The sequence below is a fragment of the Coregonus clupeaformis genome, chromosome 26, assembly GCF_020615455.1.
Source record: "Coregonus clupeaformis isolate EN_2021a chromosome 26, ASM2061545v1, whole genome shotgun sequence".
Lineage (NCBI taxonomy): Eukaryota > Metazoa > Chordata > Actinopteri > Salmoniformes > Salmonidae > Coregonus > Coregonus clupeaformis.
In genome coordinates, this window is record NC_059217.1 from 36,462,967 (window position 1) to 36,477,480 (window position 14,514).

The 14,514-nt window shown below is 45.5% G+C and overlaps 1 protein-coding gene across 1 annotated transcript in view; it reads left to right on the plus strand.

The window, feature by feature from the left end:
- The window catches only part of abcc8 (ATP-binding cassette, sub-family C (CFTR/MRP), member 8), a 162,222-nt gene that overhangs the window by 79,551 nt on the left and 68,157 nt on the right, over nucleotides 1–14,514 (plus strand). Inside the window, exons 14-16 of the mRNA XM_041849747.2 lie at nucleotides 406–516; nucleotides 1,323–1,395; nucleotides 1,905–2,010. Of these exons, the coding sequence (XP_041705681.1) occupies nucleotides 406–516; nucleotides 1,323–1,395; nucleotides 1,905–2,010 (290 nt within the window). The remainder of the gene's footprint in view (nucleotides 1–405; nucleotides 517–1,322; nucleotides 1,396–1,904; nucleotides 2,011–14,514) is intronic.

Genomic DNA, 14,514 nt, shown 5'->3' on the forward strand with positions numbered 1-14,514 from the left:
GCTACAGCTTCGTTCCCACAACCAATGTGAAACCAAAAACATACGTTCCCACAGCTTCCAAGGAATCAAATGTGCTAGCTGGGTAAGGACCACACACTCACACATACATTTACACACATGCATGCAGGCACGCAAGCGCACACATGCACACACATACCCTTGTACACACACACAAACACACACACACACAAACACACACACACACACACACACCAACACACACACACACACACACACAAAGAGGACTCTATGTCCTCCTTCCACCTCCACCCCAACCTCACTTACACACACACTCTCACCACCTCCACCACCATCCACCACCTCCACCACTACTCTCTGTGGTTTTCATAGTGGTCCTGTAAAAAGCCTAAGCCATGCCCTGCCCCCTCCCTGCACCTCTCCCAGCCTCTGAAGGTGGTGAACAGGAAGAGACATCCCAGGGATGACTGGAACAACTATAGCCATGAGGGAGGCGACCCTCCCCCCCAGGAGGGAGACCAAGACCTCTGCATCAGGGTGAGTGGGAGGCAGACCAGGAGAAGGACCTAGACCTCTGGATCAGGGTGAGTGGGAGGCAGACCAGGAGAAGGACCTAGACCTCTGGATCAGGGTGAGTGGGAGGCAGACCAGGAGAAGGACCTAGACCTCTGGATCAGGGTAAGTGGGAGGCAGACCAGGAGAAGGACCTAGACCTCTGGATCAGGGTGAGTGGGAGGCAGACCAGGAGAAGGACCTAGACACTGGATCAGGGTGACTGATCAGGGTACTGCTGACCCTCTCCTGTCTGACTGCTTACCGCTGACCCTCTCCTGTCTGGCTGCTTACTGCTGACCCTCTCCTGTCTGACTGCTGACCTTCTCCTGTCTGACTGCTGACCCTCTCCTGTCTGACCGCTTACTGCTGACCCTCTCCTGTCTGGCTGCTTACTGCTGACCCTCTCCTGTCTGACTGCTGACCCTCTCCTGTCTGACTGCTTACCGCTGACCCTCTCCTGTCTGACTGCTGACCCTCTCCTGTCTGACTGCTGACCCTCTCCTGTCTGACTGCTGACCCTCTCCTGTCTAACTGCTGACCCTCTCCTGTCTGACTGCTGACCCTCTCCTGTCTGACTGCTGACCCTCTCCTGTCTGACTGCTGACCCTCTCCTGTCTGACTGCTGACCCTCTCCTGTCTAACTGCTTACCGCTGACCCTCTCCTGTCTGACTGCTGACCCTCTCCTGTCTGACTGCTTACTCAATCAGATGATGTTTCTGTGAAAGCAGCGGGAATCAGTCTTTGACATTTGCTTTGATCAATGTGTGTGTGATGTTTCTTTCTCCAGATAACCAGTGGATATTTCACCTGGACAGACGGGACTCCCACCCTGTCTAACGTAGACATCAAGGTTCCCTTTGGTAAGGCTCTGCAGCTGGAGGAAGGTTAAATGCCATGGCATTCATACTATATTAAAGGAATCACAAGAGGAATCACTACTCACTCCTCCTATCCCCCATCTCACACTATCGCTCATTCTTTCTCTCTCTCTCTCTCTCTCTCTCTCTCTCTCTCTCTCTCTCTCTCTCTCTCTATCTATCTATCTATCTATCTATCTATCTATCTATCTATCTATCTACCTATCTACCTATCTACCTATCTACCTATCTACCATCTACCCTATCTACCCATCTACCCATCTACCCACCACCCATCTACCCACCCACCCACCCACCCACCACCCACCCACCCACCCCACCACCACCACCCACCCACCTACCCACCTACCCACCCTACATTTTACATTTTTACCTACCTACCACCTACCTACCTACCTACCTACCTACCTACCTACCTACCTATCCCACCCACTCTAATTTCCTGTGTCTCTGGCTCTCTCGCACTCTCTCTCTCGCTCTCTCTCTCTCAGGTCAGCTGACAATGATCGTGGGCCAGGTGGGTTGTGGGAAGTCGTCCCTGTTGCTGGCAGCTCTGGGAGAGATGCAGAGAGTCTCTGGGACTGTCACCTGGAACATGTAAGACTGGATGAAATTACTACGCACACCGCAGACATCATACTGTAGATATATAGATGGACAGTAAACTACTAGTAGGATGGAAATACTAAATGGTTGTCAAGCCTCTTTTTCATCCAAACTATTAACAAGGTCTATTAAATTACAGTAGGTTCATGTGGACTGAGCTCGGATGATGTTGATTATAAAGGTCATAGGTTAGAGGTGGAAGGTGTATTGACTCCACAGAGAACCAGGTAGCTGTCCACAGAGAACCAGGTAGCTGTCCACAGAGAACCAGGTAGCTGTCCACAGAGAACCAGGTAGCTGTCCACAGAGAACCAGGTAGCTGTCCACAGAGAACCAGGTAGCTGTCCACAGAGAACCAGGTAGCTGTCCACAGAGAACCAGGTAGCTGTCCATAGAGAACCTGGTAGCTGTCCACAGAGAGACGACTGACTGTTTACCTCTCTCAGCGAAGTAAAATGCTCTAAAATCGAATCAAATCCCCAAAAAATGGTCACATGCTTCTTAAACAACAGGTGTAGACTAATAGTGAAATGCTTACTTACGGGCCCTTCCCAACAAGGCAGAGGAATAAATATAAAAATAATAACACAAGGAATAAATACACAATGAGTAACTATAACTTAGCTATATACATTTACATTTTAGTCATTTAGCAGACGCTCTTATCCAGAGCGACTTACAGTTAGTGAGTGCCTACACGGGGCCACAGGGTACCAGTAACGAGTCGATGTGCAGGGGTACGAGGTAATTGAGGTAGATATGTACATATACAGTGAGGGAAAAAATAATTTGATCCCCTGCTGATTTTGTACGTTTGCCCACTGACAAAGAAATTATCAGTCTATAATTTTAATGGTAGGTTTATTTGAACAGTGAGAGACAGAATAACAACAAAAAAATCCACAAAAACGCATGTCAAAAATGTTATAAATGTATTTGCATTTTAATGAGGGAAATAAGTATTTGACCCCTCTGCTAAACATGACTTAGTACTTGGTGGCAAAACCCTTGTTGACAATCACAGAGGTCAGACGTTTTCTTGTAGTTGGCCACCAGGTTTGCACACATCTCAGGAGGGATTTTGTCCCACTCCTCTTTGCAGATCTTCTCCAAGACATTAAGGTTTGGAGGCTGACATTTGGCAACTCGAACCTTCAGCTCCCTCCACAGATTTTCTATGGGATTAAGGTCTGGAGACTGGCTAGGCCACTCCAGGACCTTAATGTGCTTCTTCTTGAGCCACTCCTTTGTTGCCTTGGCCGTGTGTTTTGGGTCATTGTCATGCTGGAATACCCATCCACGACCCATTTTCAATGCCCTGGCTGAGGGAAGGAGGTTCTCACCCAAGATTTGACGGTACATGGCCCCGTCCATCGTCCCTTTGATGCTGTGAAGTTGTCCTGTCCCCTTAGTAGAAAAACACCCCCAAAGCATAATGTTGCCACCTCCATGTTTGACGGTGGGGATGGTGTTCTTGGGGTCATAGGCAGCATTCCTCCTCCTCCAAACACAGCGAGTTGAGTTGATGCCAAAGAGCTCAATTTTGGTCTCATCTGACCACAACACTTTCACCCAGTTCTCCTCTGAATCATTCAGATGTTCATTGGCAAACTTCAGACGGGCATGTATATGTGCTTTCTTGAGCAGGGGGACCTTGCGGGGGCTGCAGGATTTCAGTCTTTCACGGCGTAGTGTGTTACCAATTGTTTTCTTGGTGACTATGGTCCCAGCTGCCTTGAGATCATTGACAAGATCCTCCTGTGTAGTTCTGGGCTGATTCCTCACCGTTCTCATGATCATTGCAACTCCACGAGGTGAGATCTTGCATGGAGCCCCAGGCCGAGGGAGACTGACAGGTCTTTTGTGTTTCTTCCATTTGCGAATAATCGCACCATCTAATAAACAGTAACAGCAGCTTATGTGATAAGTCAAAAGAGTTAGTGCAAAAAGGGTTGATGCAGCTTTCCAGGTAGCTTTAGGCTACCTGGAAAGCTTGATGCATCGGTACTGCTTGCCATGCGGTAGCAGAGAGAAAAGGCTATGACTTGGGTGTCTGGAGTCTTTGACAATTTTTAGGGCCTTTCTCTGACACTGCCTGGTATAGAGGTCCTGGATGGCACTGAGCTCGGCCCCAGTGATGTACTGGGTCGTACGCACTATCCTCTGTAGCGCCTTGCGGTCGGATGCCAAGCAGTGAAGCAGCTGTAGAAGCTGTAGAACTTTCTGAGGATCTGAGGGCCCATGCCAAATATTTTCAGCCTCCTGAGGGAGAAGAGGCATTGTCATGCCCACTTCACGACTGTGTTGATGTGTGTGGACCATGATAGTTCCTTAGTGATGTGGACACTGAGGAACATGAAGCTCTCAACCTGCTCCTGGGGGCATGCTTGGCCCTTCTTTGTCTTGCTGACGTTGAGGGAGAGGTTGTTGGCCTGGCACCACACTGCCAGGTCTCTGACCTCCTTCCTGTAGGCTGTCTCATCGTCGTCGGTGTTCAGGCCTACCACCGTCGTGTCGTCTGCAAACGTAATGATGGTGTTGGAGTCGTGCGTGGCCACACAGTCATGGGTGAACAGGGAGTACAAGAGGGGACTAAGCACGCACCCCTGAGGGGCCCTCATGTTGAGGGCCAGCGTGTTGTTGCCTACCCTCACCACCTGGGGGCGGCCCGTCAGGAAGTCCAGGATCCAGTTGCAGAGGGAAGTGTTTAATCCCAGGGTACTTAGCTTAGTCATGAGCTTGGAGGGCAGTATGGTGTTAAACGCTGAGCTATAGTCAATGAACAGCATTCTCACGTGGGTGTTCCTTTTGTTCAGGTGGGAAAGGGCAGTGTGGTGTGCAATAGCGATTACGTCATCTGTGGATCTATTGGGGCGGTATGCGAATTGGAGTGGGTCCAGGGTGTGTGGGATGATGGTGTTGATGTGAGCCATGACCAGCCTTTCAAAGCATTTCATGGCTACAGATGTGAGTGCTATGGGTCAGGGAGAGGTTGAACATGTACGCGTCCTGGTGATCCATCTGGCCCTGCAGCTTTGTGAATGTTAACCTGTTTAAAGGTCTTACTCACATCAGCTATGGAGAGCGTGATCACACAGTCGTCCGGAACAGCTGGTGCTCTCATGCATAGTTCAGTGTTGCTGGCCTCGAAGCACATAGATGGTATTTAGCACTAACTCTCTGGTACCCTTTCCTGCAGTCAGGTGACCAAAGCGCCCTCTAGTGGCCTCATGGGTGGAATGTTATTAATATGTTTTATAATTTCAAAATTATACCAGGCATCAACAGCCTTTCTTTAAATTACTATAGCAGTTGCGAAACAGCCTTGTTTTTCTAACAATAATATCTGTGTCAATATCGCAACATTATATGGCTAATAACCTGTTGTCCTATCTGCGTGGCTGTTGTCATCAACCAGAAACTTCAAATACTCAAAATTACGGCGCCAAAGCAGACACGACTTTTCACTGTGAAAGAGGCTTTGTCTATGTTAGTTCATGATACGGATTCGCACACGTCCTTGCACTTTGAAAAGCAATGATGTCTAAGTGAGTGAAATAAATAAACAACAGATATATGTTTGGTGTTGTCAATGTTTGATGCTGTGAAATTTGGGGAATAGCTCACAGATTAGCAAGTCCTGTCATGTCATCATAATTTGGTTGGTACAGGCGAGCACATTAGCAGTGGAGCTCGAATGATTGCTCTCTCTCTCATGGAAATAGTTGCAGTGTTTAGCTGTATACAGTTAGCGAGCTAATTAGTTGGTTGTTTTGTCTTGTTTTTACCTATGTAATTCATATGGAAACGGCCCAAGCTGCTTGCTATAGCTAGCTAGGTAACTAGTTAGTCTGTCAGGCAAGAAAAGTTGTGTAGCGGTAAATATAGGATGCACTCACGAAGCGTCAACCTCAGCTGTCACTTTCACGAGCTAGACATACAGACAACCAGCTAACTAGTCGCCAAAATGAAGGCTGGAGTAATTTGTGTTTATCTGTTGGGCTTATGTTATGTTTTGTCATGTTTGCTAGGTGAAAATATTAATTGGCTATACATTGCCTCGTTTTCCAATTACATTTATTTGACAGCTTAGCTGTCGTATTAGGGTAGTAGATGCCCATGCTGTGGAGCTCAAATGATGAGTTGGATATTTGTTTACATAGCCAGCTAACAAGTTGCTTGTTCTGTCCTGTTTCTAGCGATGCAATTAATTTGTTCTCTTTCAGGGGAACAGTTCATCTCGCCAGTGTGTCGTTCTTTTGTGTTCAGTAGGTGACGACGATTGCGGTGGTACACCGCTCCTTCTGCGGTGCGAACGTGATATGAACGTTCAGTGTCAGCTGGTTGGATGACGACTGCTGGCTTCCAGTAGCCATGCTCCTGGATTCTAACTGACTCTCCGTCGTTCAGTGGTGGCAGTGGTCTGGCTGACCTGTCGTAGTATCGCTTTTGCTGTTGTTGTCTCTGTGCACGTTTTGCATGCATTTCCTTGTAGCTTACGACCTCAGGTTGCAGCTGCTGGTTGGTGCTGGAAAGGATTGAGCGAAGTCTGCGGCTCATCAACAGCTGGGCTGGTGACAACTGGAGTGTTGCGGTATTCAAGGAGACTGAGGTAGGGGTCTCTCTCGTCTGCTTTTGCTTTGTCAATGAGTGATTTAGCAATCTGCACAGATTTTTCAGCAAGGCCATTACTTTGAGGGTAATGTGGGCTTGTGGTGACGTGTGTGAACTCCCATGCTTTTGTGAAGGATTCAAACTCATTTGATTTGTAACAGGGCCCATTGTCAGATATTAAAAACTCTACAATGCCATGCCTGGCAAAGGCTGCTTTCAGCTTGTGTATCACAGCTGCAGATGTGGTGCTGTGAAGCTTGTCGAGTTCGAAGTATCTGCTGTAGTAGTCCACTGTTATAATGTAGTCCTCGTTGTTCCAGGTGAACAGATCGGTTGCCACGACCTGCCAGGGTCGGTCTGGGATACGATGAGGTAACATTGGCTCTTTGGTGTTTGAGGGGTGTCGTTCAAGACAGGTGGGGCATTTACCAACCATGTCCTCTATTTGTTTGCCAAAACAAAATGTCCCGTGCTCTCTGTTTGCACTTTTCCATGCCTATGTGTCCAGCATGGATCTTTGTCAAAATCTCTTCTCTGAGACTGGTAGGAATGATGATTTTCTCTCCTTTGAAAATGATTCTGTTGATCTGGGATAGTTCGTCACGATGGTTCCAGAACTCTGAGACGCTCTGAGGGCATTTTCTCCTCTCCTCAGGCCATCCTGACTGTATGACTTTCCTCAGCTGTGTGAGTTGTGTGTCTTTTTCTGTTTCTGCTCGGATCTCCTTCAGTTTTGTGTCACTAACTGGTAAGTTGCTGTACACAGTGTGCACCTGCATGTCCATGCTTTCACTGAGGCTGCTGTCCTTGTAGGTAAGAAACTTCCTGGAGAGTGTGTCTGCGACAGGGATGTCTTTGCCTGGACAGTGAGTGATTGTGAAGTCGTATTTTTGTAGTTGAAGGATCATTCTCTGTAGCATTGGCGGGGCTGCGGCTAACGGTTTCCTCATGATTGACTCGAGGGGCTTGTGGTCTGATTCCACAATTACTTGTCGTCCATAGACATACTGATGGAATCGCTTACATCCGAACAGAATGGCGTACAGCTCCTTTTCGATTTGAGCGTAGTTGATTTCACAGTCTGTGAGAGATTTGGAAGCGTAGCCGATGGGTTTTCCTTCTTGCAGTAGCACTGCCCCTAGTCCATACTTCGACGCGTCCACCTGGAGTCTGAGCTCTTTGTTGGGGTCGTAGTAGGCAAGGATTGGTCCTGGTTCTCTCATGATCAAGTCTTTCACTTTCTGGAAAGCGATGTCGTGTTGCTTGTCCCAGAGGAACTCACTGGACTGCTTTAGCAGCTGACGCAGGGGTGCATTAGCATTGTAGAGGCTGGGTGAAAACTTGGCTAAGTAGTTGACCATGCCAAGCACTGTTTCCAGCTCTGCACGGTTATTTGGTGGCTCCATTTCCTTTATGGCTGAGATCTTCTGCGGATCTGGCTTGATTCCATTCCCTGTGAGAAAATGTCCGAAGTAGCTGACCTCTGTAGCGCCGACTGTGCTCTTCTCGGGGTTGAGCCGGACTCCTCTCTTGCGGGACCTTTGCAGCATCACGCTGAGGTTTCTGTCGTGTTCCTCTTTGGTTCGACCATAGACAAGGATGTCGTCCACAATTGCCAGGACTCCGTCGAGGCCTTCATACACCTCGTCGATCTTTCGCTGAAACTCGTCTTGGGCTGAGATAATCCCAAAAGGCAGGTGACGGAACCTGTAGCGTCCAAACGGTGTGTTGAACGTTGTGAGCTTAGATTACTCTTCTGTGAGCTTGATAGCCCAGTAGCCTGATCTGGCGTCCATGACATTGAAGTAGCGTGCGCCCGCTAGCTTGTGTGTGATGCCATCTAGCGTCGGTAAGGGGTAATGGGGGTGTTTGATAGCCTTGTTCAAGTCTCTTGGGTCGAGACATACTCTGAACTTGCCTGTGCGTGGTTTCTCCACCACGACTAACGCGTTGACCCAATCCGTCGGTTCTGTAACCTTGGTGACGATATCAGATTGCTCCATGCTCTCCAACTCTTTCTTCAGACGGGCGCGGAGAGCAAGTGGAATCTTTCTCGGTGGGTAGACCACAGGGGTTGCGTCTGGGTCAAGGTGAATGGTACATTCTCCTGGGAATAGTCCTATTCCTGTAAAAACATCAGCAAACTCCTCCATGACATTCTCCATCTCTACTGGTGCTGTCACTGATAAAACTAGCTTGATAAGGTCCATGTCTAAACATGCTTTAAGACCTAGCACTGCAGGTGCTCGAGTGTCAACAACATAAAAGTCCAACATCATGTCCCTTTCCTTGTATTTGCATTTTAAAGTGCATGTGCCTTTTACTGGGAGCTGTTCACCACCATAACCAGTCAGTCTGCGCGTGGTGGGCTGTAGCTCGCACTCAGATGTCAAGCTTCTGTACTTATTCAGAGGAATAATGTTTACTTGTGCACCAGTGTCTAGTTTGAATTTTAGCTCTGTGCCTTGTCTTTCTATTTCAATGTCAGCAAAGGCTTGCTCTGTCTTTGATATCTGACTTTTCTGTGTCACTGAATCAATAAACAGTTCATCAGCATTTGACTCTTTGATTGACATTTAATCTTCACTCACTGTTTGTACTGTTTTTCCACGGTAAGCTCTGCACACTTTTGCAAAGTGATTCCATTTTCCACATTTAGTACACTGTTTGCCTTTAGCTGGGCAATTCCCCTGTTCGCCATGCACTTTGTATCCAAAATATCCACATGTTTTAGGGCGTTTGGAGTCTTTGTCTCTCTGTTTTGGAGTTCTGTCTGTCTCCGTTCTGAAACATGCTCTCTGGGCACCTGAGGTGTGCTTTGATGTCTGCCTGACTGCGTGCACTGCTTGTTCACGTGATGCGCTCGTGCTGCTGCCCGAAATGGTTTTCATCTGAACCTGTGCTAGCTCGTGAGATCTGGCTATGTCGATAGCTTTGTCCAGCGTTAGCTAAGATCCAACATTCAAAAGTTTCTCTCTCACTCGCGGTGAGTGTATTCCAAATACAATACGGTCCCTGACCATCTCATCCTTGTTTGCATAATCACAGTCTTTCACAAGCAGACGCAGCTCAGTGACAAACTGTTCAAACGATTCGCTAGCGTCTTGTACTTTCTCATGGAATTTGTACCTAGCGAAAATTGTATTGGTCTTTGGCACAACATATGCTTCAAAACGATCGTAGCATTTTCAGTACCTTTGATTCAGCTTCGGTAAGTGTCCATGTGTTGTAAATGTCTCTCCCTTTTTCACCGATCCAGAGGAGCAGGTAGCTGCACTTTTCCTCTTCTCCTCTCTCCTTCAGAGTACCCGTGAATATTAGCTCCACATGCTGTTTGAACTTAAGCCATGCATCGGGTAGATTTGTAGACCCCCAATCCATTCGAGGTGAAGGAACTCCAGCAAAATCCATCTTTTAGTCCTTTTACTCTGACAGCATGTCTTGTTTTGTATGCTTTGTACAAAATAATCAAATGCAAGACGACAGGATATTTATAAACGTAGCTCTTTATTAACTAGCTATAACTGGCATGTTCATGTGTCTCCGGCCATGATCATCTTTAGAATGACCTCACCACCTGGGTGGCCTTAACCAATCATAGCACAGTATGATATGACGGTAGAATGCATCCAATTACAATTCAGTATCCTGACACATACGAATATTACACAAGGTAGGCTACTATTTCTACATTTTGTGTCAGGCCTGGTCTGTACTAAATCTTATTGAGAGAGGTTACCTAGATTCTGAAATAGTCTCTGAATAGTTGTTTGCATTTTTACATTGTTACAGAAGGAAGAATTGTTGTCAATCAAATAGCCTACTTTGTGTGGGTTTTGAAATACTTTCTGAATATTTTCCTCTGGTCACATTTTGGATAATTTGTTTATTTATATGTAAATAATATTTATAAGCATAATATATTATACTTGGTACATTTTAAGTGAGTAATTTAAAGTTACTACAATTGAAATACTCTAGGGTTTATTGTTGTGTTAATCGTTTTTTGATAGTGAGTGTCTTTACACAATGGAAGACAAAATTAGGGTTATTCCTATTGACATGAATGTGGTGTCATATTAAAGAAGATGTTGTGCTCTTTAAAACTAAGTTAACTTGTAATTGTCATTTGTTCTTTGTTTTTTAGCTACTGTATGTCTGTTTGTTTGAAATGTGTGAGAAAATGAGCTTTATCTAGAAAATTCTCAGTGATCTACAGCAGCATTCTAGAACTCTATTGGGGTCTAAAGGGTTAATAATCGTTTCTTTTTTTTAACGCTGAAAATCCGGTGTTTCTATGTCAAAGGGTTTTGTTATATTTCAGTCTTCTGTGATGTATATAATTAAGTGTTTACCAACATATTCAATGGGTTACCAACATATTAAAATAATGATTGACATATTTTCATGAAAAATTATTTTTGTGAATTTATTCATACTATTTCATCCTTCCAGAAGATATAGTTCCGACACAAATCTAAGGTTGCTACCCAAGCCGGCTGTTCGTTTTCTATTGACATTTCTTTGTATATATCCATAAAAATGATGCCAGCTTATTCATGATTTCCATTGGCTGAAAAAAGCTGCCTGCCTGTCTGTCTCATCCCGTCTCCCGACACGTTCATTACTATGGGACAGCTGGAGATCGAATTTCAATATTGAAACAATGTTGGAGAGACAGACACAAGGTTTAAACAAATCTCCGCTGTTGAAAATCAAATGCTAGCCTAAAAGAAATGGGAGATAATTTCTAGATGCTTTTTATAGTGGAGAGTTTATAAATTGCCTGGCTGGGCTGATGAGACAGTGGATTGCGCAGTAAGATGGAACAGAGTAAATAGGCATTTCAACGTCATAGCTTTAGCCGGTGGTAACTTGTGGAATAGACACCAGCTGGAATGCGGTTTTAGACCCACCCGTTGTATAAAGTGTAATATTGGGATGCAAACTCAAAATGGAATACATTTCAACTCTTTAGCTGACATGGTTCAAGTGTCTTATTTTTTCTGTGTGAGGTGTATACTTCAGAGTAGATTTGCTTAAGACCCCCAAGAAACACTCTGTGTGATCCTGATTTAGCCCACTGCAGTAAAAGGTTAATGAGTCTGACTGGGGAAGAGAGAGTGTTTGTTTTAGATGTTGGGAATGGGGGATATAAACTGCTGCTCTCAGGGCTATTTCATTAACATCAATATACTGCTGCCTGATTCTGCTACTGGTTCCTCCTCCAAGTCATCAAACTGCATTAGAACTAATAGGATTTAGCTGATTTACTGGGCCACTTAAAGAGAGCTAATGTTGCAGATTTTCCTCATCATGTAAAATGCTGAGAGGTTGAAGAGAAACCGATCTCTTCAGATCTGTGTTGCTCAGCCTAGGGGGAGGGATATGTATGAATCAGGAGTTTATGGAGTGATGCTGGCTCAGTCATCTATCCCCACTGCCCTGTCTGTGGTCCCACAAGCCTTATTGAGTAGAAACTTTACTTAATCTTAGTGAATAAAAATGTCACTATTGTTCCTCTAGCAAAAGACATACACTGGAGAGAGAGCGAGAGAGATAATACTTACTATCACTCAAGACACCAGATAAGACAGGAGAATTACACCAGATTGGACAGACTGACCCTAGCCTCCCGGCACATAGACTATTGCAACATAGATACTGGAGACTGAGACAGGCGGATTGGGGGACACTGTGGCCACGTCCGATGATACCCCCGGACAGGGCCAACCAGGCAGGATATCACCTCACCCACTTTGCCAAAGCACAGCCCCCACACCACTAGAGGGATATCAACAGACCACCAACTTACTACCCTGAGACAATTCTGAGTATAGCCCACGAAGATCTCCCCCACCTCACAAGCCAGAGGGGGTGCAAAAGCGGACAGGAAGATCACGTCAGTGACTCAACCCACTCAAGTCGAGTATAGCGGAAAAAAGCCTGGCACGACGTGACGCACCCCTCCTAGGGACAGCATGGGAGAGCACTTGAAAGCCAGTGACTCAGCCCCCATAATAGGGTCAGAGGCAGAGAATTCCAGTGGAGAGAGGGGAGCCGGCCAGGCAGAGACAGCAAGGGTGGTTCGTCACTCCAGTGCCTTGCCGTTCACCTTCACACCCCTGGGCCAGACTACACTCAATCATAGGACCTGCTGAAGAGATGAGTATTCAGTAAAGACTTAAAGGTTGAGACCGAGTCTGCATCTCTCACATGGATAGGCAGACCATTCCATAAAAATTGAGTTCTATAGGAGAAAGCCCTGCCTCCAGCTGTTTGCTTAGAAATTCTAGGAACAATAAGGAGGTCTGCGTCTTGTGACTGTACCGTACGTGTAGGTATGTACGGCAGGACCAAATCGGAGAGATAGGTAGGTGCAAGGTTAGCAGTAAAACCTTGAAATCAGCCCTAGCCTTAACATGAAGCCAGAGGCTAGCACTGGAGTAATATTATATTTTTGGAGGGTTCTAGTCAAGATTCTAGCAGCCATATTTAGCACTAAGTTTATTTAGTGCTTAATCTGGGTAGCCGGAGAGTAGAGCATGGCAGTAGTCTAATCTAGAAGTGACAAAGCATGGATTAGCTTTTCTGCATAATTTTTGGACAAAAATGTTCTGCTTTTTGCAATGTTACGAAGATGGAAAAAAGCTGCCCTTTTAAATATTTTTGATATGTTCATCAAAAGAGATCAGGGTCCACAGTAACGCTGATTTCCTCCACAGCTTTATTTGAGACGACTGTGCAACCATCAAGATTAATTGTCAGATCAAACAGCAGATCTCTTTGTTTCTTGGGACCTAGAACTAGCATCTCTGTTTTGTCCGAGTTTAAAAGTAAAACATTTGCCACCATCCACTTCCTTATGTCTGAAACACAGGCTTCCAGGGTAGGCAATTTTGGGGCTTCACCATGTTTCATCGAAATGTACAGCTGTTGTCTGCATAGCAGTGAAAGTTGAAATTGTGTTTCCAAATGACATCACCAAGAGGTAGAATATATAGTGAAAACAATAGTGGCCCTAAAACAGAACCTTGAGGAACACTGAAACTTACCATTGATTTGTCAGAGGACAAACCATCCACAGAGACAAACTGATATCTTTCCGACAGATAAGATCTAAACCAGGCAAGAACTTGTCCATGTAGACCAATTAGGGTTTCCAATCTCTCCAAAAGAATGTGATCAATGGTGTCAAAAGCGACGCTAAGGTCTAGGAGCACGAGGACAGATGCAGAGCCAACGGTCTGATGCCATTAAAGGTAATTTACCACCTTCATGAGTGCAGTCTCAGCATTTCGCATACATTATTTGTCTTCAAGAAAGCAGTGAGTTGCTGCGCAACAGCTTTTTCAATTTTTTTGGAGAGGAATGGGAGATTCAATATATGCCGATTTAGTTTTTAGAATATTCCGGGTCAACGTTTGGCTTTTTCAGGAGAGGCTTAATTACTGCCACTTTTAGTGAGTTTTTTTTACACATCCAGAGGATAGGGAGACGTTTATTATGTTTAAGAAAGGAGGGCCAAGCACAGGAAGTAGCTCTTTCAGTAGTTTAGTTGGAGTAGGGTCCAGTAGGCAGTTGGAAGGTTTAGAGGCCTTGACTATTTTCATAAATGTGTCGAGAGATACAGGATTTAAAAAACTTGAGTGTCTCCATTGATCCTAGGTCCTGGCAGTTCTGTGCAGACTCAGAACAACTGAATTTTTGAGAAATACACATATTTTTTATTTATTTCACCTTTATTTAACCAGGTAAGCCAGTTGAGAACAAGTTCTCATTTACAACTGCGACCTGGCCAAGATAAAGCAAAGCAGTGCGATAAAAACAACAACACAGAGTTACATATGGGGTAAACAAAACATAAAGTCAAAAATACAA